We start from the raw sequence: 25,852 nt of genomic DNA, 5'->3' as shown, positions 1-25,852 counted from the left end.
TTTGTGTTGGTTTATACCACACCGCGCGCTGAATGAAAATAGGTTATAGAAGATGGAACGCAATGAGTTGTAGCGTGTAAACCTGTAATGTTATTTGATATGTATTGGTAAAAAAGATTCATGATAAAGTAAGAAAAAGGTAGCTGAATGTATTAATAATAAATCTTCGTATATTCTTATTATCAAAGAGATTGGCTTATGTGCACTCAACGTTAAAAACAATTTATATGCGAACATTAAGTTAATTCTAAGCCTAAGTTAGCTCATTGAACTGAAGAAACTCTTTTAATGACTAACGTTGCGGAAACTTAAATTTAAAAGAAAATTAATATTTAGTTGTTGTGCACTGCATAGGCCTGTTGTTGTTGCGATATCAGCTGTTATTGAATGTTAGTCAGAGTCGTTTATTGTGTTTAGTTTTTTTGTCTGAGTAACGTAACATTAATTAATGATTAAATAACAAAGCTTGCGTTTATTTTTTATTGGTAGTAAATGATACTTAGATATTAAGCCAGTTTGTGGTGAAACAGTGCAGTATTGTAAATGCAGTTAATGTAAGTTATATTCTAATTTTAGTATTTGAATACTAATAGTAATAGTATCACCATTTTATTATTATTCATGAGATAGAATATATAATTACATGTGTGGACTAAAAATAAAATTTCTGTAAACTTATTTGTATTTGAATTTCTGTACATTACTTTGGCTTGTGCTTACATTTAATAATACAAGTTATAGGAATATAGATTAAGTTAAGGCTAAAAATAATTAAAACTTAGTTGTAGGATTTAACCTTTATGCATTATTATACATGGCAAATTATTGTGGAATACCTTGGAACAGTTAAAAGTTAACATCATATTGACAGATCACTGGATGTGACAGATCTGTGAATGGCAAATGTAGAAATGGCTGTGAGTATGAGAGATGGAGAAGACTGCACAGATACAGTTGGAAGTAATAGAAGTGATGAACTTGACAATAAAAATGGTTCACTTGAGTCTGAGAAGCAACATTCTAACTCGGACGAAGAAAATTTGAAACGAAAAGTCAAGAGTCAATCAAAATTGAAATGTAAACATGAAGGAAGTGGTGAAGAACATGTTCTAAAAGGGAAAAAAGTTCTTGGGAAACTTTCAAAAAATTGTAGACGATCAAGGAACTGTTATGGAAGAGGCTTGCCAAAAAAAGGTAATGCTGAAATTTAAAAAAGAAGCCAAATTTATTTAAATTTTTACCAGACTTCTTTATGTTTATGTGACTGTGTTTTTGTATCTGTAATCATTATTTATACAGGTATACTCTTTTCTTTTTTTCTTTTTTTACATTTTCATTTCACTCTCATTTTAACTATAAACAATTATGAACAACTAGTAGAAAAATCTTTTGAACAAACACCCCTCAAAATCCAATTTTTAAAGTGAGCATATAAAACATTTTTAATAAGTGTTTCCATCTAATTTAATATAAATATCAATTCATCTTTAATCTCAGACTATCTACTTTAATGACTTAAATTCTTCACACTTTATATATCTTTAAAAATATGTTAGATTTCTTAAATTGTAGTTTTAAAAAATTAATGATAAAACTTTTTTATTATTGTTTTAATAGTTATAACCTAAATTATATAAAGCACTTTTTTTTTTCAGAATTTAAAAGAACTTTTATTGGGGGAAAAATATAATTTTGGCCTGTTCAGTTATCTGTACACATGTTTAGGTTGCTGTGTTGATCAAATACTTTTATCTTTAAAAATATAGTTATTATCTATTGTTTAAATTGTGTAATTCAGTAATTTACTATTACTGAAAGAGCAATGTTTTTAATTAGAACATATCACTATTGCAGTTAGAATATTTAAGTAGCCAGTAAGCCGGTTCATTTACGTATATTATTTGAATGGGGTAAAAATAATATTCAATAAACATTTGTACCAACAAAATATCTTGCAGTTACCAACCATGTTCATTAAACAGTAAATTTTAAGTTATTTGATTTGATGATGATATTTTATTTGGTGAATACAATAAAAGAACCTCGTGTTTATAAATATTACAACTCAATAGCACTGTAATATGTGTATTAAAAAGTAAAAACTGTAATTTGAGCAAATATCAAAATTTTACCAAAATACTTTTAAACCTTAAGCAGTCTTCAGTCATGTAAATTTGTTGTTTCATGCTGTAAGTACTTTATATAAAATTATAAAAAGAGAATTTACCATTATTGAATGAACTGTTCCTTTATCTTCATAATAATATTCTAAAACAGTGTAATGTAACTGAAAAGGATTAAATACCACAAACACAGTGACTTATGAAAGTGGGAGTGTTAAAGTAAATTAACTAATTATTTCTGGTGGTGTTTTTTTTGGAAAAACATTAATTTAATTTTTATTTTTTATAATGGAAATGTTTATCAGCTAAAACAAAATCAGAAGCCCTAGTGATACTTGTGTGACAAGTGAACTGGTTGAGTTTGTGGGTTAATCATCAGAGTAAGTGTGGATTGTGTGCTTAGAGATAGGCAGTAGATGTATTCACTAAAGATAGTTTAAACTTGCATAGTGGTGAGGTAGCTTGGAAAATTGGTAATAAGCAAAATGATAGAAATAATATTAGAATAGTTAAAGAATAAGAATTATGCAAAGAGGATGTTCAAAATACAAAAAGTTAAAAGGTTGTAAAAATAAGTCATGCTTAAAAATAGTAGATAGAAAAGTAAGCATAGAGATAATGTAATATTAGGAGTAATAGGAACAGAAGAGTTCAGAGTTCTGTTTATAATGAAAGGCTATGGGATTAATGGAAAACAATAGTGGAGATCAACACTTTACAGGAGTTTAAAGAGGGAATCAGTGATTTTATGAAAGTAGAGGGTGGCTGTGCAGCTTGAGAAAACCAAATAATGTGTTATTGTCTGTAGGGTGTTATTTTGTGATATACGTTTATTGTCTAGAATTGTACTTCTTATTCCATAGAATCCAAACATACTTACTCTTTATTCTCTGTCATAATGTATCAAAATAATTTGATTACTAAGTTGAATTCAAATTGGTGTACAGTTAAGAATGAATAGAAGTGTGGCTTAGTGTTAGAAATAGAATGGTCATGATAAATTAGAATTTTTCCTGTGGGGGAAATATGATTAGTGAGGACATTCTCTGTTTTGGAAGTTAATTTATATACGATAGCCTTGTGGAGAGTAATGTTTCTAAATTTACAGATAATATCAAGGTTATGGAAAAAGCTGATGCTCGTAACAGTGGTTTCTTGTTAAGAAGGATCTGTGGAGTTTTTGTGGCTGGTCTATAATGAATATTAGTGTTGTGAAGTGTAAAGTGATTTATTTAGGATGTGGAAGTTTGAAAATAACTTGCTTTTTGTATAAAGGCAGTATAAATTGATAAACTAGGTAAATTTAATGTTTTGTACTTTCAGTATTAACAAGTACTTTTGTCAGCCTGGTATGTTTAGATAATTTGTACTCTACATATCATTGAGTAATATTCATTCATCATTATTAAATATATGCTTTATAATTCTAATTTTCATTAGTGTGAGACTTAATTTTTTGCATTGCTACATTGTTGATGTGTTAATTTCTTTCCCATTCATATGGCTAAGCTTTGTTCTGGTTACAGTTCCTACATTCTTGATACTATAATCCCATTTTTTCCTTTTACTCTACAATTGGGGTTCATCAACAGTTATTTATAGCTAGAAGTAGTGTTACAGTTTAGGGCCCTACCACTTGGATTAACTTTTGCTCCTTATGTGTTTTGTCGGGTGGCAAGAACTTTTGCCCAACATCTTCGTTCAATTGGTCTTTGCAATTATAACTACATAGGAGGAGCACAGGTGGGATTCCTAATAGAGATGAAGTAGTTTGTTCTTACCCAGACTCAATACTTTGTTCATTTGGGTGTTATCTTCAATTTCAACCTTAGTCAAGCCCAACAATCTTCTCTTTGTCTTTGGAATATGGAGCAAGCAGTTCACAAGGCTTTCACTTTTTATCCTCTAACATTATTAGAGATTCTATCCTTTTTAGGGGATGTGGGCTTCCATTGAAACTGTCATTTCTGCAGGTCAAGCTCATATGCACTCCCTTTAGTGGATGCTCCTTGATTAAAAGAAGTTCTCCCTGGATTCCTAGAATCACACTTTTACTTTTCCTTCCCTCTTCAAGGCTCTCCTGGCTTGGTGGCTAGACAGGAACCAGATTGCTGCAGGTGGGTTTACTACTTCGTCCAGGTTTACATCTGTTTCAGGATACATCTTTAGAGGGTTAAGGTGCTTAGCTTGACACTGGAATATTCCCATTTCTGGTTGATTGAGGAGTCTTCTTTCTGTGTCAACATTCTCAGGCTTATGGTGGTTTGTTGAGCTTTATCCCATTTCCTTCCTCTCCTGTGGTGGTTATAGTACATCCCAACAACTTCACAGTGGTTTCTTATATCACTAAGCAAGAGGTACCAAATTTAGGTCTCTATGTTTTCAGACCTCGGATCTCGTTTTCTGGGCCTAAAGTCACCATGTTGTGGTTTTAGCTTTTCATGTTTCTGGACCCCTGAATCTTGACCCATACAAGATTCTCTCTACAGAGTGGTCTTTCAATTCACAGGTCCTTTGGTGGGTGTGTTCTCAGCTCTGAACATTTTTATATTGATGCTTTCACTACTCACAGGAACTCCAAATTTCCTTTCTCTTGGTCCATCATTTCACACCTGCTACCTCTGGAAGTGGAAACATTTAGCCATAATTAGAGGGGTATTACATTTTTTCTAACCTTCCTATTTGGCTTCTCTCCAGTGTTCTATTCTTAATCCAAACTGCTGTATCTAGTCCTACGTGTGGCCCCTTATTAGCTGGCTTAACCATGGTTTCCTCTTCTCTGACTTTTACTTGTACAGCCTCTCCTACCCATACTTCTGTTTTGGTTTTTACCCTGTCAACCTCAATTAGACATTGTTCATCCATACATCATTGCACACTCTCTTCAAGAATGGCTTTTGTCAGGTCCATTGCCTCAGCCCAGGGAGTGATCCACATGCTGCATCTTTCCTTTCCCAATCCATCAAACCCTATTCCATATCCATTTATCGAAAGCAATGGTCTACCTTCTTTTAGGGTTCAAGTTCCTCTTGGTTTCAATGTGGAGCACCTAATTTGGCATCTCCACAATATGGGATTCTAGTTTTGTTTGAGAGGAGGTAAGAGCATATTTGAAGATCAATTTTCCTTACACTGAAAATGTATTTTTAATATATACTTAGTGCCAGTGTTCCTGCTATTTCCCAAAAGTGAGGATTGAGCAGGGATAGCAGAAAAACTAGTTGTCCAGTATAAGTGCACAGTATTATTGGTCTCCACCAATAATAGTCATATATTATTAGTCATATATGTCACCAATATTAGATATATATGTACATGTTAAAAAATGGGAGCATATAGACTTGCACACTTAGCATGAAAATGTGATAGCAGTTTTTACATGGCAGAAAGGATATTGAAATAGCTTTGTGTTAGAGGGAGTAAGTACCTATCAGAAATACATTTTCAGCGTAAGAAAACTGTTAACTTTTGGAAGTTAATCCTTCCTTCATGAAGTTAAAAATGTTGTAAAAATAGAGAAAAACCTTTTTCTTGTTGAAAAACTGAAGCTTTTGATCATGTGTACTGGTTATGGTAACTAGTCTATTATGTAAGGAAATCCATCTAAAGCAGCATTTTCAAACTTTGGCCATCCATGTTCTCTTACAAATATGCTTTCTTGTAAAAGAGTGAGTCAAGTAACAAGATGTGATATACAACATGCATTGAAAGTTCTATATGTGTTGTAGTAATTACATATTAGTTTCATTATTAAAGTACTTAATTTTGCACTATTAACTTTCCTAATAACTTGTGCCCCTTAGATGATGTGCTGTACAATTTGGGGAATGCTGATCTAAGTACTAAGAGGAGCAATATTTTTATTTTGTATAAGATTTACTATAAATGATGCGGAGAAGGTTGTCAAAATGGTACACAATTTAAAATAATTAACAAATTGCACTTGTTTTTACTTAAGTGTACAATAAGAAAGGAGTATGTTATTCAGGTTTTTGAAAGTATGAGGAACTTGAATGTTAAGAGGTAAAATGTGCAAGTTTTGGAAAGCTTGAACTAGCTGCTTTCAGAGGCCACATTTTTTTTTCTCTATTAAAATTATTGACTAGCCATTTGTTTCATTTTGTTAATATTCATTGTTCACTGCAATGAGCCAAGTAACTTTGTGCCATTTATCTCTGTGCTATTGAAAGGTAAGTTTGATAATGTATCATAGATTTAGCTAATCAAATATAATTGCTTAAGTTGGTTAAATTCTTTCATAGTTTTTCTTCATATAGTATATGTTGAGTTATTAGAGGGTAATCATTTTTGTAACTGGTGAAAAAATTCTTCCAAATTATTTGATAGACAGTTACTAACTGTGTGTGTTTTTATGACATTTTTATTTACTTAGTACAATAAAAACTATTTGGTTAATGCTAATTATACATAAAAATGTATTTTTAGTGATAATTTATTGTTGTAAAAAACAAACTTTGTTGTTGTCATTACCAGGAGGTGGTGGGGGTAAAGGCACTTGGGGCAAACCAGGCAGTGAACTCATTGTTGAGGAAGAAGATGCTTATGATCCCAACTATGACTCTGAAAGCCAGGTTGACTCTTTTGTTACTGCAATAAATATTTATCACATTGAAGAATAAGCAAAAAAAAGTGTTTAATGTAATTCAATTATACAACTCTTTCATTAATGGACATCCTAGCAAATTAAACAGCTAGAATTTTTTTAGATACTAAAAATTGATTGTGGAAGTCCCTAAGATGCCTTTTCTTTGATTTGTTATGTCCAGAACAGATTACCATAGGCATCCACACTGCAGTGTTTATACAGACACACATTTAATGTCATATTTAAAGAATGTCAGCTTAAAATTAACAAGCTAATTAGTTGTTTAATCTATTGTGTATTATTTTTGATCTGGTCATGTAGGTCTGACTTATGCCTTGATTAGTTAGTCAAAGGCAGATGTAATCATCACTTTATCATCTTTGGTATTTTCATAGTTTAATTAATACTTTTCTCTAAACCCACAATAGAGCTAAATATTTTTTATAAAATAAAATAAATATGAATGAATAAACAATAGGGCAAACTAATAAAATGTGTAGATACTGAGTTACATGTAAAGGTTAAGAAGTGGTGCACTTACAGCTCAATGTTAGACCATGTGTAAACAAGCCCATGTATTTTTAGCCTTAGAAAGAGTGTATCAAATTATTAAAAGTATATAAATCTGTGAACAGTTGAATCTTTCTAAGGTTTAAAAAAAATTGCTGTGTTCAGCTTCTGACTGACCTGTTTTACTGCTTCAATAGTAAAAAAATTGTTAAATGTTTTAAGTAAAATTTGTACATGGGCTTAAAAATTTAGATTGCTTCTAATAATGATCGCAGGAGTAAATTGTGATCTTGTATAGTTGACCTCTACCACCGACCAGAAAAATAATCACAAAACCTAGAAATTGAGCTTACCAGTGGAGGTAAAGCATGGACAGCCCATTGTATAGTTTTGTGTTTAACAAGTGTAGTGGCAGTATTTTGATCATTGGATAATTAAGATAATTTAAGCAGCAGTAATCAGAAACACCATTTTAATTAGTTGATTTAATTGTATAACAGTAATTAAACTATAATTTTAATTACTGGATAATTGGACTAATCAGAAACACTTTTTGTTCTGCATGACACTAATCAGTGTAAGAAATATTTGTTGGTAATTGGTTAACCAAGTTGATTTTCTAGCTTCATTTGTAACATTTTTTAGATGTCTTGAGCAACACACGATAAATGGTAAATAATGTCTAGTCTAAATTATTTTGTTTGGAAATTGTAATTTGTTGCATGGTCACAGTGATATTTAGCATAAATTACTGTGTTCAGAGACCTCCAAGTTTGAGTGAGGTTTACAAATTAATGATGTGGAAGTCCTGAATTTTTTGTGGTTTTACAAGTTAGTGGAAGTGCTGTTATATAAGCATGACATTTAAATGTTATAATAACAGGTTGAATAAAATTGATAAAAAATGTTTTGATGTTGTCACATAAATATTTTGATTATTGTCATTTGATTTTGAAACAAGTGGAAAATTGATTATAGATTGAGTTTCTTGCTTACATTCTTTCTTTGGTATTTCATTTTGGTAACATTTGTTTGCTGAGAAATGAGTGTTCATGCATTTTGAATATTGTTTGAAATCTTATTTCTTTAGCTTCAAAAAATGAATTGTGATACTTTCTAGCTTTATACATAAAAGTTTCCCACATTTCCTCTGCATTTTCCTTTAACGTAGCCAACTCAAAGCATTATAGTCTTAAGACTGGCCTTCTGAAAATTTGGTCCTAAAATATTCTAACTCTTAAATTGCAGCAATTTTTGAAATCTAGTTATGATGTGATCACCAGTACTCAAGTACTCCCCTACTTAAAACATCATCAGATGCATCTTAATCAGATACTAGTATTTTCAGACCTTGAATCTATCAGTGTTCTTAGGTTATGATATGTTAGTACAAAACTTTGGGGCCAAGTGTGCACTCTGAGAGTGGTGGTTAAATCCTAATGTTTTCTCTAGTCTATCAATTCAAAATTAAGGATCTCTGTGTACAGATAACCCTTTGTACAGCTTTACTAAGATTCTGAAACGAACAAACAAGCATTTTCTTTGCTAAGCTTCTCAACCAGTTTGACAATGAATACAATTTTGAACTGCTTCCAAAAACCTCTCACCCATTTTGTTAGAATCTTGGTATTCTTAACCAAGGCACCTAAAATTAAAATAAGCCCTTATGATTATTTTTGTGTGATAAGTAATTTCACACTTGTTCATTAATTTTGCCTATTTGGGCTGGAGGTCTTTATCAGTTGTCAATGATTAGCCTCCTGCTTCTTTTTCCACTAACTTGAACTTTATTTTCCCATTTGGTTTCCTCCATTTCAATATGCTAGAACTGGAGGATGGCAGGCACTCAAAATCCTAGTTAGCTCTAAGGTTTTTTAATTACCTGACTTAAGACTTTTTTTTTTTTTTTTACCACGTGGGTGTCAATTTATTAAGCTGAAAATTTAGAATATATAACAACAATGAATATATTCAGAGTTTACATCTTATAAAATTTGCTATTTTGCTATGTTTTTGGCTTTCTTGTTTCAGTACCCTTTAGGGCACATTGTGCTAGCCAGTATGTGAACAAATTTAAATACTTTTTTCAATTATACTAGTATTCCTTTACCATATTCCTCTCTCTTCAGTTTCTGTATCCTGTTTTATTCCTTTGGTAATTCTCAAGGTGAAATGGAATTTATCCTTTTGTTACTTCTTGTCTATTTCTGGACAATGCATATTTTTCACCATTTCCTAGGTTTGAGGGATTGTGTATGATTTTGGAAGACAGAAAAGTCATACAAGTTAAATGTTCCAGTTGCATTATTCATACATTGTTGGGTCCATCCTTGAGATATTGTTTTTGGTCTATATTTGGTTCTCCTTGCAGTGTTTGTGATAAATTTTTGACATAAGTATTTTACTTATAAAAGTAAACTGCAATGCTAAATGTGAAAATTAAATACTGAAACTTTGCATATCCTTTGATTCTTATGACCCTTTTGTGTTGCCCAGTATCTGCTTTTTGGGCTCATTTTCTGTTAAGGGTTGCTCAAGATAATTACTCTTACCTGTGAATGTTTCTTTTCTTTACTAAAACTTGTTATTTCAGTGAAAAATAAGAATCTGTGAATGATATAGAAATATAATCTGTTATTCTGTTCACTCTCAGCAGAAACTAAGCTTACCAAATCATATCTTTTTAGTACTGGTTAAAAGAACAAATTAAAGGTATACAGTAGGCCTTTATGTAATGATAGAATGCAAACAGTTCGTAGTGTCTGTACTTGTATGTCTACTTACAATATTTGACTAAGTTGTTCCTTTAAAACCCTTCTACCATAAAGACAGTACATAGTATTCCTTCTACATGTTTATTCCAACACCTGTTATTCCTGGTTCTAGAATACCTCATTAAAACTTAAAATCAACCCTTCTACCTGAATTAAAGGGTATTGTGGAAAAAAGGTATTTTAAGAAAAAATGCCTTGTTTCTGAGTGTCTTTTTGTTCCAGTCTTTTCATAAGGCTAGTATACTGCAGTTAATGTTTCTTTATCTTTAGTTTAGTGTTATTCTCCTGTCCTGTAGTTTATTTTATCATTTTTTGTATGTTTTTCATTTTCATTAATTTTCTGCCTCTTATTTGTATGGAATCACAGCTTTGAAAATTCAAAAAAATCTTATTGTGATATATTTTTAAAAACAGTTAAAATGCTTATCTTTGTTGCAATTTTGATTATTAATTTTTATCTTTTTACAGTCTTGCAAGGCTTTCTTATTTTAAGTACAATACAGTACAGATAAATATAAAACAATATAGTTTTGTTTAAACCATTGTTTTGCTTTTGAGCTTCTTCAAGGTTAATATACATAACTGTTTGGTGTTAGAATGTTCATTAATGAAATTAGAAGATTCTAACATGAAACAGTTATGTACATTAACTATGAAGAAGCCGCAAAGGTGAAAGTTTGGTTTGAATAGAAATATTTTATATTTATATGGAGCGTAAAGGTTGTCTTTTCTTAACTGTTATCAAAATAAGTAAATCCATCCAGTATGCACTATACAACTATATATATATATATAAACACACAAATACAGGTATAGTATAAATAATTAACACATTATGCACATAATTAAATATCTTTTCAACCCAGTGGATGGCACTACACATTAATGAATAAACATGCAACAGTTTCCGAAGGTAAGGTATGTACTTAGTACAAATATAACAAAGTAATCACACAGGACAGTTAGAAAATTATGAATTTCAACATGAAGTAGGGATCTTTACTTTGACCTGCAGACAAATGTAAAAAGCTGCCAAAGTAGGGATTACATTTGATAAATGTGATATTGGTTTTAATTCTTCTTTCATTACTGTTATAACAAAATACCTACTTCATTTTTAAAATTTGTAGATTTTTTAAAATATTTTTGTAACGTTTTTTATTTTATAAACCTAAATTTTATCCTTGTTTTGAATTGGAAAACCACATGCTGTTTCATTATGTTTACAATCACTGGTGTACAGTGAAAAACTTTTTACCATATGAAAGTTATAAATCATCTAACTGTTGTTTTTAAACTATATTTTCATCATACACGCCTTTTTGTTAATTTCCTCCTCACAAACAGAAGTTTTGATCTACAATAACCATATTACAACATCATAATTCAAATAATATATAAAATGGTAAAGCATGCTTTAAAATAAATCAGGATTGTGATTTTGGTGGATTTTGTGAAGAAACATTTTTCTTTTAGTAGATATTTTAAAGCTAAACTTTTGTCACTTTGATGTGACCTCTAAGTGATTATATTTTCAACTGGAAGTAGTTTTAGCCTACATTTTAACCTTGAAGTTTATTTTTAATTCAGTGGTGTAATTTATGTTTGTGTGGAATACACAGATCAGGAATGCTTAGAGTTAAGGTAAAAAACAAGGCAAGGTGACTTTAATTCAAAGTTGTAAAAATATGGGATGCGTCAACCATGTTTCTTGACCTTAAGAGCGAAAAATGAAAATTTGATATTCCATAAAAAAACCAAAAACTGTCAGGACAAAACAGTTTTATGAAAAAGTTAACTTCAACTGTGGGCTTCCAGGTTTCACAAGTTTTGTATAAAATATGTGAGAGTTAATTCTGTTTGCTACTCGGCCTTGAAAAATTAACACTAGGAATAGTGTTGTTCATATTTACTTATTTATCATATAATCAAATATGTTAGAATCAATCAGATTTTGACTTGTCTTTTGGAAATTAAAAAATTATTTAAAATTCAATTTCATTTTTGCATTTTTCAGTTGAACTTGTTCGCTATTTAAGGAGCTATTTTACTATAATTATCATTTTATCACTAAGGTGACATGAGAAAATGAACTACATTTTGTTTTTTGTCAATGGAATTAATATGTAAGCCTGATTTTATATATATATATATATATATATATATTTTCTATAATAGGACAATTGTAAGCTTGAAGCAATCAAACCAGAACTAACGGAAGAGGAGTTTGAACGAACTCTTGATTCCATGCTTCATGAATACTTTGAACATGGAGATACAAATGAAGTTGCTGTAAGTGTTGGATCAAGTGAAGTTTATAACAAATTAATTGCTTTCTTCAATATGGATGCTTGTGTATTATGATTTCTATTTTTTGGTTTTATTTTTATTAGCCTATTGAATAAAGAGCTCTGAAATTTCCAACAAAGGTACATATTTATATAATATACATAAATATTTTTAAAGACACTGGATTTCTTTATCTGATATCGAACATTGTCACTCTGAACTTATGCACAAAAATCTTGTATTAATTTTAAGCATATGTTTATGTGAAAATATTATAGATTAATGCACAAGACATTGATTACCAGTTATAATTAAAAAAATAAAATATGCAAATAGTTTTTGCACCAAATTCTTTCTCTTCATGAAAACCATTGATAAAAAATAAATTTATATACTTTGAAATATTATACTGCAATTTTTCATCTCGGATGTTAACAGTATCAGTTACTTAAAAAAATGCATTTCTTATAAAATGTTCTAAGTGTATTTAAATTTGTGGATATCAAATTTTGTGGTTTGTAGTACACATTCTGTTTGATTGGGTGCTAAATTCATGCCACCCCCTCCTCCACATCTCCCCATAGTATACATACTTCCACATACAGTTCTTATTCTCATCTCTCTCTCTTTAATGTACGTGCACACACACATACACAGGCAACTCTGTTCTTTTCTTGATTCTCAGTTTGGAATATATTGTGCCTTTAAATTTTTAGTACATAATCAACACTTATAAGATTTTGGTACTATTATTATGCTTTGTAACCCATTGTTATATTTTGTAGTACTGATATAAAAAATAAACTTGTACATATTTATTTCAAGTTTCCCATCCAAATGTATACATTATCAGTCCATTACATTTAAGTATATAGAACTCTTCTCTGTTTAAATGACCAGAACCAGGGAACAAAACACAGGTAATATATCAGAAGTTTTTATCCCTCTAATTTTTATTTCTAAAAGAACTCTCTGAGCACACTTCTATTTTTTTTATAAATAGTTTTGGTTTCTGTAATTTACAAAAGTTATTCAAAAGTTCAAGAGCACTTTTTAGAGCAGCTGTTGGAACCTGTACTTCTTTTTTACATTGGACATGATATTGTTCAAACTGGAGGCCTATATCTTCTATACAAAACTTTTATCAACTGACTAATTTATGAGTGGCCTGTCATTTTCTGTACATGGTTCTTACCAGGTTGCTGAACAGTAGCATGTGTATAGCTTAGAGGGAACATTATTGTAATATATTTCAATCAGGATTTCATGATTGAACTGATTCTATAAAGCTTAAAATTGGAATGCCATGAATAATACTGAATTGATAGTAACAGTTAATTGTTCGTATTAGAAGAAAATAAAGAGAACTATAATTGTGACTGCATTATTTCAGATGACTCTTGAAGATTTAGATATCGGGAATTTGCAACCAAGATTGGTTGAAATGATGGTTAACTTGTCAATGGAAAGAAAACCTTCTCACAGGGAAATAACCTCTGTTCTGTTATCAGATCTCTGTGGAAGACTTCTAACCGAAGAAGATATTGAACAGGGTTTTGACAATTTGATTAATTGTCTAGGTGATTTAGTGTTGGATATCCCTGAAGCTCCTACAGTAAGTTGTCAGAATAATTGATAAAATGGCTGATTAATTAATATTTTTTTGAGTTAAGACCTGCTCTAATAATTTGGTTAAATGAACTTGAGATCTAGTTATTAGTCGAACACAATCCTTTTCTATCACAGCAACTGTGTGTATGGAAAAATTTTGTGCTTAAAGAAAAAAGAACATATCTTTTTGTATATATTCCTAGTTTTGTTTAAATATTACTGACAGCTTTAGTCCTAAAAAATGTATGCAAATGTTCTGATGCAAATGAAGTTTACAAAATATAAGAAAAAACTATTACAGTGCTTTGGCTGAGACTTAGTGTAGTAAAGTTTTTATTTTATTATTTTCAGTGTAACAGACAGAATGATTTTTCTCTCTAATTCAGAAGTTTTCTGAAAAGTTTCTAAGAATGTTAAAAAATGCCAAATAAATGTTTAAATGTGTATTAAAATGTAGGTTTGAGTTACAGACATGAATTTTTTTTTTACTTTTTACACTGAACACTTGAGCTGACAACTGTAAAGCTATATTCACCTCTTTCCTGATAAATATTTGCTTTTGAATGTATATTAGAAGAAGTAGAAAATTAGAGAGATAAGTTATCTATAACAAAGTTTAAGAATACTTCAGTATTTATAGCAGAAGTGTAGTTATACCCTTTGCCATAATACATGATTTTGGGAAGATTTGTCTTCTCTGAAGTTTCTTGAAATATTTAAATTCTAATGAAAAATGTTAAAACTTGACAATTAAGAAAGTGCTTGTGATAGTAACCCTCATCTTCAAAGTAGGAGTCCAAGAGCTAGTTTTTAGAATTTTGAATATCTCTTGAGTAATGTTTATAATACTTGTAAGCAGTGATGCAATTTTACATCAAACTATATAAGACAAAAGTACGGTGCAAACACATGATGATGAGTCAATTGTTTTCCTCCGTTTTTTGAGGATTTTAAAATTCTGAACAATTCATTGCTGAGATTTATCAGAACCATTAATTTGCAATTGAGGTTCAACCCGTTTGCCACATTTATCCTTTACTGCACCTGACACAAAGATTTAGCATCTTACATTCAACATTTTATTAAACTAATTTTTGCTTATGCTACAACAATTAGTATAACATAAAATATTAGCTAATAATCCATATTTTAATAGTGTGTAAGTTTTAAATCCTATTTCTACAAGGCAGTATTTAAAAAATCCCTGATTCCCGTGGTGTCACACATGACACATTTTCTCTAGCCACATTCTCTGTTTTATCCAACACCTCTCCAAAAAGTATGAAATTAAGTTTAAATTATTCACTGTAAAATATTTACTGCTCAGACAAGTCATAGTTTTTAAAGCCTTCAATTTTGTTTGGTTACAGAGCTATAAAAAAAACACCCCTATCGTCCCATCCACCTGTCACATATTCTCTTTTAGGATTTGTTAATAGTTTTCTCTGACATTTAATCATATATTACCTGTAACCAATAGAAAGCTAATGTTTTCATCTATCACATGACATATTCTATAATCTTGTGTTTAAAACTTGGAGCACAAGCTCCTTTCCCACAGGAAAGTTAACAAATAGCTTGGATGAATTTGTAATAACTCTTTTTTGCATAATTAGAAAGCCAGAAAAAATTTTAAGGGTTAGGAGAAATTGCCTACTTTTTACACATTATTAGTCTATGTTCTTTGGTGTGTTATTTAATTAAATACAAATTTAGTGCATTAATACTATTAGTGCAAAAAAAGTAGGGTTAAGTGTCATCAACAATCAACAGCAAGAAAAAAGGAAATTGGGTAAGTACTTTATTTCTTGTTTTTCATATTTATTCTTTATTTATTATTATAAACGTAACTAAAATGTAAAAATAGGTTTTGTTTTAGGTTTGTTAAGATAAGATTAGGTAAAATAATAATATAATGTTTCACAAGGTACATATTCATGCAACTTGTAGTAGGTCTTGGGTAATATAGTTTGATAGCATAATGTGAAGTGCATGGATAACTATAGTAGTTAGACACAGTCCAAATGGCTACCAAAGGGGCAATAAAGCAATAAAATTTAGTTACAAATAATTGTGTAATATTACAAGCTTAAAATTACTTTGGATATATGAATGCCATTTCGTATTACCATTTGAAGTTATTCTAGAGAGAAAAAGGTAGTTTAGATTTATTTAGATTTTTTTGTGTTTGTAGTTACAAGGTTGATCAAATTGACCAATCATGTTTGAATGAAATATGAAAATGTGAGTTTTCATTGTTCTTTCTCAAACTTAATTATTCTATGTTAATTTGTTTGTTTTTATTGTGCTGTTCTAGATGCTAGGAAATTTCATAGCACGTGCTGTGGCTGATGACTGCATTCCACCAAAATTTGTGTACAGATACAGAGGCAAGTTAACAGATGAACATTCCAGGTACTGAGCATACATTCCATTATATTAGGTTGAGGAATAATTCGTGAGTGTTTTTTCAAGTTAACAAAATATATTCATAAATGAAACGCTTTCACAAAATATTTCATGTCATTTGGTAGATAATTTTTTGCTCTAATAGATGGTGTGTTTGATTTTCATATGTCTTTAATTTTTGCTTTCATTTTCAGCTCATTAAATGGAATGTCAAGTGGACAAAATCAAGCATTTTCGACATCATCTGCTTTTCGCATTTAATTTCGTGCAATTTCGTTTTAAACAATGCATACTATATACCTAGGTTTTACATGAAATAAAGTATCATAATAAATGTTTTGGGTGTAATGTGTTCATGCATTGAAGTATTGTATAGTCTTGCATGTAATGCTTGAATGAAATTATTTAAAAATGCTCACGAAATATTACTCAACCTAATAGTTAGCTGTTAAAGTGGTAAAGAAAAGGTCTTGAACAGGTGGTATAGTTTTAAGGTGATGTACTATTATGATTGTTGTAAGTAATGGTAATAATACTAACTGTTATCATTCAAAATTGTTACTTACTCATATTATGATCTCAGTTTTAAGTCTTATATTAAAATTGTTCTTGTTCTACACTTTTACAGGCATCTTATTAATATCTTGTTTTTAAAAAAATCGTAAAATATCTTTACATATTAAGCTCATAACAAATAGTGTTTAGCAAATGTATTTGTGTTGCTTGGCTGTCTATCAAATCGTGTTTTTCTAGAGAGGCCTTTTTTTTTCTGTATATCAGTTATATCAGCTACAGGTAACTTATGATAAAAATATTGAGCACTGTAAATTTCCAATAATAGAAATAAAATTTGACCACACTGCCTTATAAAATTCAACACTCAGTTTTGAAATGTAAAAATGTAAAAAAAAATGTATTAATGAATATCAAATTAAGATTTAGCCAGGTTTGAAAATATATTTTAAAATGTTTCAGTAAACAGTTGTAACTTGGCATATTAATCTAGTTACTTGAGAATCTTTAAAATTCTTCAGATAGGTAAGCAACTTCAAATAGTTTGGTTTATTTTTTGTATTATTAAACGTTTTATGTAACAAACACCTGTAAAATTAAACATTTCAGGGCAGCTCTTGAGCATGCTGATACTCTCCTAGGTATGAAGCATGGTCTTGTACGATTAGATAACATTTGGGGAGAAGGTGGAGGGATGAGGCCAGTGAAGTACCTCATTAACAAAGTATGTTTCTCCAAATTGGTGTACTATACACTAGAAAGTATTTGCTTTTTTATTTTTAAATAAAGAGTACTTATATCATAATGCTCTGTTATTTCCTAGAGAAGGAGGTATATAATATCAAGTGTATGTGAAATGCACTGTTTTTATAATTTATTTTGTGGAAACCAATTGGGCTAGTAGAGTATAAAAGCTGTTTGCCCATCACAAAATGTTAACTGTTATTGGAACGATCTTCTTAAGTGAAACTAGTTAATTGTAGAACTGCTGCACTGTTGGATACTGTGACTAAAAGACAATTTTAGCACTTGCCACATTTATTTCTCATTATTTTAATTTTTACCAAATAACATTGTGAAAGAGATTGAATTTTTTTCAACAACCATAATAATACAATTGTAAGAGAGAATTATTACATGTCTTGAAACCTGACCAACTCACTGATTTTCCAGAACTATTCTTAGATATACAAGTATTTCCATAAAATTTCAGTCTTTAAAATGGTAGATAAAATTAGGCCTTAGACAACACACGCCTTTCTGACATGTTTCTTATGTGAAAAAGTATGTGATGATAACATAACTACATTGAATACACCAAAATATAAGTTTAAATGAAGGAGAAGAGTTTTCAAAAATATATTATTTTTTTTAAATAATATCTGTTATTAGTCTTAACAAGTTTGTAGGTTGAAAGAATTAGAATACAAGATAAACAACTAAGCAGGGAATTTTAATAATTGAAAGGTGACATTTAAGCTTTCAATAGTTGGTTAAATTATTTTTTATGAAATTTCATATGAGACATAGGGGAAAAAAGTAGCAACAGAAAGATACAATGATTATCTCCATACCATTTACTGTATTTGTTATCATCAGGAAGACTGGTCTATTGAAATTTATACTAGCTATATGGACAATTCAGATTGCTAAATTTATTAGGCTCTGACCAGCAGAATACCACTAATTTCAAACCATTTAACAAAAGAAAAGTTAACTACTGAAAAGATAATAATAATAATTACTTTTTAGTACAGGTCCTAACATTCTGAACTGAAACAATATTCTGTTCATAATACTATGAAAATTTCTTTTTCCAATTTAGTTTCAAAACTTCATTGTATTTTTGTACTTATCAACTTTATGTGAGATGCTTGAATAAAACTTTTCTTTGACACTTAACATTAAAATCTGTGATGTATGCCAGGTTATGAAGTAATATGAATGTCCTCAGCTCTTTTACTGCTATGAGTATATATGTATAACTTTTTTCAGTCTTAAAGTGTGAGTAAAATCAGTGATTGTATCATTGTTAATTTTAAAAAATGTATTTTAATTTGCAAATGTTGGAAATTATTGAGTCTGATTATTGGAATAGTTGTGAATTTCACACTTTCTCAGCTTGTATAGAGCACATCTTTGTTGAGTTAATATAATATTCTCCTAAATTTTCATGCAGTTTCTGCATGTTGTTGGTCATATTAATGCAGGATCTTATCTTTATTCATAAATATATGTCAATCATGTTACAAAAGTAAAAGCCTCATACTGTAACTTTTGTTCATAAGTTTCAGACCAGCATGTATGTGTTTTTTTTAATGATATTCTGGAAGGTGTCCTGTTTAAGCACGCAGTACAAGAATTTGATAGGTGTCGTTTAGAAATACATGAGAGCTATTGATTGTAGTATGTAACATGTGAACTTGTGAGATACCTAACTTGTTTTGTTCTGCTGGGATATTACTGTGATTCTGTCTCCTTATCTCTCCCATGTGTTTGATTTTCTTTGCATCAGTAGTAGCCAAATGATACAGAAGTAGAAGCCTAGCTAGTGTATGTTATTCTAACACTATCTTTAGCCTGTTCAGTGCTGTAGACGAGATAACTCATCCAAACCGATGGGTAACACAGTGCCACAGACGAATTAATTCGTTTTCAATAATACCTATCTTCAACGCTAGATGTCAACACCATACATGCATTTGACCTATTTACAAATTGTTTCACTTTTGATCCAAAATGGCATCACAAAAAAATTACAAAATGAAGAAGCATTAGAGTTGTATTGTAGCAGCTGAAATACTTGGCAGTCAACAGGTTAGTAGATAATTTTCAGCTTCAGGCTGCATTTGAGTTCCCTTCTACTGATCATAAGCACTTTATTCTTCATTTAATAGTCCTGAACATAATACTGCAAGAACTTTTAGCTTTTGTGCTGGATATCATTGGACATGAATAATACATTATCTCCATTACAAAATAATGTAATATATATCCCAGTAATTATTACTATGTTTTATTTTGAAAGTGGTTGATTTCACATAGTTTTTTGGGGCAATTTCTTGCTCATGAGTGTCTTGACAGTAGAAAACAAACATAAGATTACTTAATATTTTGCAATTTGTGGACCCCATCAGCAGAATATATATGTAAACAAGTTGGTAATTTGAGGGTAAAACTTTGATATGTACACTAAAGCATATATTTTCATAATTCAGAGGTAGGTTACAAATGTTAAACCAATGCTTTTAGTTCTCCCAGTAACTTACAGTTTGCCTTCTTTGTAGATGCAGTTATTGTTGCAGGAATACCTATCTTCTGGAGATATTAATGAAGCTACAAGATGTCTTCAAGAGCTAGAAGTTCCACACTTCCATCATGAACTGGTTTACGAGGTATATTATTTCTTCTAGTTAGGGTAAATCTTATGTACTTAACTATATTAAAACATTTTTGTTTGTGATTCTTTAAAGTACTCCCCTCCCTTTAAGCAACCTTTTTTAATACAGGGTACAACGTAGGCCACAGAAGTCATATGACATACTTTTGTTGCAGTATTATCTCATTGTCCTAGCAAACTGACCATACTTCAGTCTTGTTTAGAACACTTTTTGATGTTATAGGTGTTATTTTATCACATTGCCCTACTGTCACCCTTCAAATCTTGTATGACCTCATGTGAAATTCATAAATGACAGGTCAGGACATCAAGTGATTATTCGTCTTGCCTTTTCTGCCAGTCCACTCCCCTAAAGAAGCAAAATTAAAAAGCTGTGAACAATCATGTTGTAATGTGTTGTTAAAATCAAACATTGGCAGTTTCTGCATAGCAAGTGAAATATATTCTAGTGTAGGTAACAATAAAGTGTTATCTTGAGATAGTTTTCTTCGGTTAAATTACCTGAGAAGTATGGTTCAGTCAGATTGACACTGAACAAAACGAACCATGCTACCACTGATGGGTTATTTTGATAAATGACTTAATTCCACTCATTAAGGATTTCTTTATGCTTAATATTAAAAGTTGTGTCTATTAAGATGCTTCTGTTAACTGAAAAATAGTTTATCATTGAAGTAATGGGAAGTTTCATTTGCCCCCCTTTATATTATTAAAAAACTTGTTAACCGTTATACATTTTGATATGAGTTAGGAATTTTTTAATCATTCATTGTTATAGTCATGGACAAATTAGCACCAAGTTTCTACTGGCCTAAAAAATTAAGATGGTATTTAAAAAGTTGGGGTTGAGATCATGTATTTTACATACAACGTGATTTATTGTAGTTGAAGTTTCATTAAGTTTAAGCACATTGTCTTATGGGGTAACAAAAAATACTTTTTTCCAGGCTGTAGTAATGGTAATTGAAGACACAGGAGAACGTGCTATGGACTTGATATGCAAGTTGCTCAAGTCTTTGGCTGCAAGTGTAATATTAACACCAGATCAACTGAAACGAGTAAGTTAGTAGATTTATTCAGTAGGTATATCTAAAACATCAAACAAATACACAACATTAAAAAATATTAAAGGTACTAAAAATAAACACAAGATACTGTAAAGCAGAATAAATCATTTCTTTTAGTTGCTCAGATCAGTGGTAGATTAAGAAACCTTAGGGCCTCATTATGGTGAATAACGTAGGGGCCCCACCCATGCATATTATTTTTATTGTACAAGACAAACTATTTTACAGTTAAATATATACATTGGTCTACAGATGTGTATATTTATATTGAAATTGCACTTTTTATATAGATACATTTTTAATTGTTAATCTTATTTTAAGAACCTAAATCTTACTCAAAAGAAATTATTTTTCCAAAACATACATACCTCATTTCCCACTTACAGCTGTTACCCAGTCCCCAGGGATTTCTTCCTTTGCCCATTTCAGCATTGGTATTAATTTTTCTTGCTTGCTCCAATCTTTTATACCCCACTCAATTGCCCTTGGTAATACGTATGTCTCATGATACTCTTCACCTCTCCTTGGTCAAGTCTGTCAGTGATCTTATTCATTGTGAGATGGAGACATATATTTAGATCTGTGGCAGTCCTTTGGGAAGCTCTCAGGCTTCAGTAGAGGGTGATCCTCGACATTCTGGAGGTAATTTCGATTCGTTTTTATCATGTACCTTCTTTTAGTCTGTTGGCTTTTCAGCCTTGCAATGGGATGATGATGGGTTTGGGGTCCAGGTTTTAATTCCTTAGGGTGGATGCAGTGAATGGCCCTTTCTTGGGACCATTCCTGTCTTATTACCCTACTAGCTCGTCATGTTCCACTGGTATTGCCTGTGGTAGCAGTTCAGTTGTCTTAATCCAAACAGATTCTCCCAACAGAATAGACACTGCATCATTAGGTTCTATTGGATTGGATCCATTTTCTAACTCTGATAGGTGGGTAGATCTCTCACTGAATCACTGAACTACTGGTCTCCAGTAACTTATCTTTGAGTTTTGATAATAGATGCATTCCATCAGGACAAGATGAAATTACAACTCTAAGCCTTCTCTCCATTTCTATATATTACATAGAGTACTAAATATAATTTGTTCCAACCCATTGTCAGGTCATGTTGATAGCATCAGTCTGGCTGCTATATCCTAGTTTCTGCATCAGGAATGTTCACCTCTTCCATTTTTTCTTAGGCTATCTCTGTGGATCTGATGTGGTATACCCAGCTGTGCCAGATGCTCAAGCATCAGGTATAATGGTTATGTTGTCTTTTACATGGCATCAGGATTTCATTTGCAAGATTAACATGTACTGTCTCAGTTTTTGATTAGTTTGAAATAAGTACTTATCAATATAAGTGACATACATATTGGCAATAGTGTATTCAGTGTAGGTTGAACCTATTTTGAGCAGAAACATCAACCTTAATTAGTGTTTTTGACCTGGCTTTCTGGCAGAGGATTTTTTTTTTGCATTTTCCACAATCACCCTGTTTAAGGAGGTCTTGTTCATCATTGTTGTTGACTATTGTGACTAATTATTTGGGTTTCCGGGACTTTGGGTCTTTGGTTCCAATTGGCCATTTCAGTTACCTAAAAGGTATATTAAGGTTATATTACAAGCTATTTTTCAACAACTATTTATGACCTGACTCTTATATGCCATATCTTCCCTTTACCTGCAGATATACTTTTGAAGACTGACTCTTCTACTAATGTCATCAGTTAAAGTGATTCGTGCTGTTTGTCCACATATTCTCTCTCATACTATTTTCTCCTGCTCAAGCCATTGTTTAACAGGAAAAAGGTTAAATAATTTTCATCAATTCATTTGATCACCGGCTCGGAATGCATATGTTGTAGTCCAATTGTTTCAGCCATCAATGTGGAATATAGGGACAAAAACTGTTAATTCTAACCCGAAGTAGTAGAACCTTGGCTATCTGGTATGAGCTGGCCTATAGTGATGAACACTTCTGTACAGTTCCACCCATAATACAAGAATCAAGTTGATGGTGAGGAGCATACTCGTTTTGCTGTCTTGTGGTTTCCTCAACTAAGGATCTGTTGACACGCCAGTGGTCTATGCAGATGCTCTCTGTATTGATAATGCCCTCACCAGCCACTCTACCTTCTCAATGCGAGATTGTAGCTATAAATTGGAGTGGAAGTATATATGTTTTTTACTAAATTGAAACCTATTTACAATAATACACACCTCACACCCTTCTCTCCTTCCTCCTCACTAAGAGCTGGTGTAAGAGACTGTGATGGAGTCAGTTTTGAAAAAAATTATAACATTATCTGAATGAGTTGCTTATATACAGTAAAGGGATAAGAGAGCACACTGATGTAGAGTGTTGCAAGACAAATATCACCAAGAGCAATTAAGTGAGGCATAAAACAAAATCAGACCAATGCTTAGATAGATAAAGGAAGAAACACTGGGAGGTGTGTGTGTGTGTTTTGTAAAAATATACATTTTGAGTAAGAATTATGTTTTTAAAGTAGAATTAATAATTACATTATTGGAAACATTATTTGAAATAAAATTTCAAATAGCACTCCCAGTTTGAAAGAAACAATTTTAAAAAACTTATTCCTTTCTAACAATCCTTCCTCTTTTATAAAAACACTTTCCATACAGTATCATAACCTACACTTTTTGGGCCTCCTGGGCAGGCCCACTATCTGCCCTTCCTCCCTCCCATCAATCTACTACTGGTTTAGATCAATAAGTTAGTATTGATAAACTCATTAACATATGGCACTGGAGAGAGGAGCAGTTGTTGTGTTTCTTTTTGAATTTTGCACAAAGGTACACGAGGGCTATCTGCGCTAGTTGTCCCTAATTTAGCAGTGTAAGACTAGAGGGAAGGTAGCTACTCATAACCACCCACTGCCATCTCTTGGGCTACTCTTTAACCAATGAATAGTGGATTGACTATCACATTATAACATCCACACTGCTGAAAGGGTAAGCATATTTGGTGTGACGGGGATTATTTAAATAATTTCAACATGATTATTTTGTTTTTCACTGTGGATTTTGTGAATTAATTTGGTTTTTAATATTGATTCATGTTTTTTGTTGAAAATAATACAGTACTTTTCTACTTGTTGTTTAGTCTTCCTATAATTTCTCGTACAAAATAATAGAATGACTAAAATTTCCTCCTTTTTCTTCAAACGTAGACCCAGTTAAACCCGAGTTTTTTGTTTTTTTTTAAACAGTAATTTGATGATTAATATGAAACAAAATGAATGAAAACATTTTTGACCAGGGTTTTGAAAGAGTGAATGAAGAGATGCCTGACATATGCATTGATGTTCCAGCTGCCTATAGTATTTTAGAAAATTTCATCATCAAGTGTCATGCTGCAAACTTCATCAATGAAGAGCTGATAAAAAAATTGCCTAGCAGGTAAGCTTCGAATGTTTACTTTGAAAATATTTATTTTTCAAGACATATTTCTGGTATTTTAGGTAAGAAAGAGATTAAACTTTATGGAGAATGCAATTATATCAAAATATAGGCCATAAGAATTTTTTTTTTATCTTTTGAATGTTTTTTCTGTACAATTATGAAAATTGAAATGGGACTTTTAGGTTAATAGGAGCATAGTTGTGTAGGTTTTAATAAATTTTTTAATCTACAAGAATTGTGAAATCTGTTGATATAACTGTTTAATTAGAGTTTCATGACATTCAGTGTCTTTCAATAAAGATTTTCTGTATTTCAGAGGCCGAAAAAGATTCGTCTCCGATGGTGATGGTGGATGTGTGAAGGAAGCGGTGTAGTGTAATAAATAATTGACATTTGGAACTGGATGATGTATATTAAGAAGAAATATATTTCCTCGGTGTATAATTATGGGGGACTGCTTTTGGTTTTCTGCATTTTCCATTATAACTTATGATCACAAATTAGTGTCAGTGAAAATATTAATTTTTAGAAGTACTTCTCAAAATGAAATCTTAAAAGATCTAATGGAATAAAATACTTCATATAGTACCATACTAGTAAATAAAGCACATTTTAAATGTATAAATATATTCTTACCGAATTTGTTGTAGGCATTTCTATTACAAAGATATGTACATTATTTAATATTTTCATAATTTGTCAAGAGAATCACTAGCCTTTATAGTAAACATTATTTCACAAATAAAAAAAAGGAATATATCGGATAATGTGAACATTTTGTACATAACTGTATTGGTAAGTGGACCAGTTTAATATGTTTTTGCTTTGTAAGGTTTTTCTTTTAGAAAACTTGTGTATTAAGAATGCACTTTTTATTGAAGTGGGGAAGGTTTTCATATTTTTACTAGTAAGGTTAATAGCAAGTATTTGTTTTTCAGTGTAAATTTAGGTTAAACTACACAAATTTGTGCTTTCTTTTCTTGGGGTGCTGCTTTTGTTTTTTGTCTTTGTAATAATTTGTTGAAATAAAATTTTAACTCCAGAAATGTTTGTTAGTCGTTTATATACAATCAAAAACATCATTCTGCAGCTAGTTCCATCACTTAACAATTCATAAGTTTTAAATACCAAAC

The 25,852-nt window shown here is 30.9% G+C and overlaps 1 protein-coding gene across 4 annotated transcripts; it reads left to right on the top strand.

Annotated features, from left to right (window-relative positions):
* On the top strand, positions 1-25,765 carry LOC143253330 (programmed cell death protein 4-like). 4 transcript variants are annotated; one of them, XM_076507047.1, is made up of 11 exons: positions 1-128; positions 872-1,194; positions 6,618-6,715; positions 12,192-12,305; positions 13,696-13,917; positions 16,231-16,328; positions 17,445-17,559; positions 20,123-20,230; positions 21,183-21,293; positions 24,577-24,716; positions 25,036-25,765. In XM_076507047.1, the coding sequence occupies exons 2-11, from the start codon at positions 897-899 to the stop codon at positions 25,091-25,093; spliced, it is 1,362 nt and encodes a 453-aa protein (XP_076363162.1). In that variant the 5' UTR covers positions 1-128; positions 872-896; the 3' UTR covers positions 25,094-25,765. The 4 variants fall into 4 exon arrangements, with proteins under 4 accessions (XP_076363162.1, XP_076363152.1, XP_076363170.1 ...); XM_076507037.1 differs by having other exon boundaries at positions 6-139; XM_076507055.1 differs by lacking the exon at positions 1-128 and adding an exon at positions 272-389.
* Positions 25,766-25,852: the final 87 nt, after the last annotated feature.

The sequence above is a fragment of the Tachypleus tridentatus genome, chromosome 1, assembly GCF_004210375.1.
Source record: "Tachypleus tridentatus isolate NWPU-2018 chromosome 1, ASM421037v1, whole genome shotgun sequence".
Classification (NCBI taxonomy): domain Eukaryota; kingdom Metazoa; phylum Arthropoda; class Merostomata; order Xiphosura; family Limulidae; genus Tachypleus; species Tachypleus tridentatus.
The sequence above is the reverse complement of the archived record's forward strand: the minus strand, read 5'-3'. Positions and strand labels throughout refer to the sequence as shown.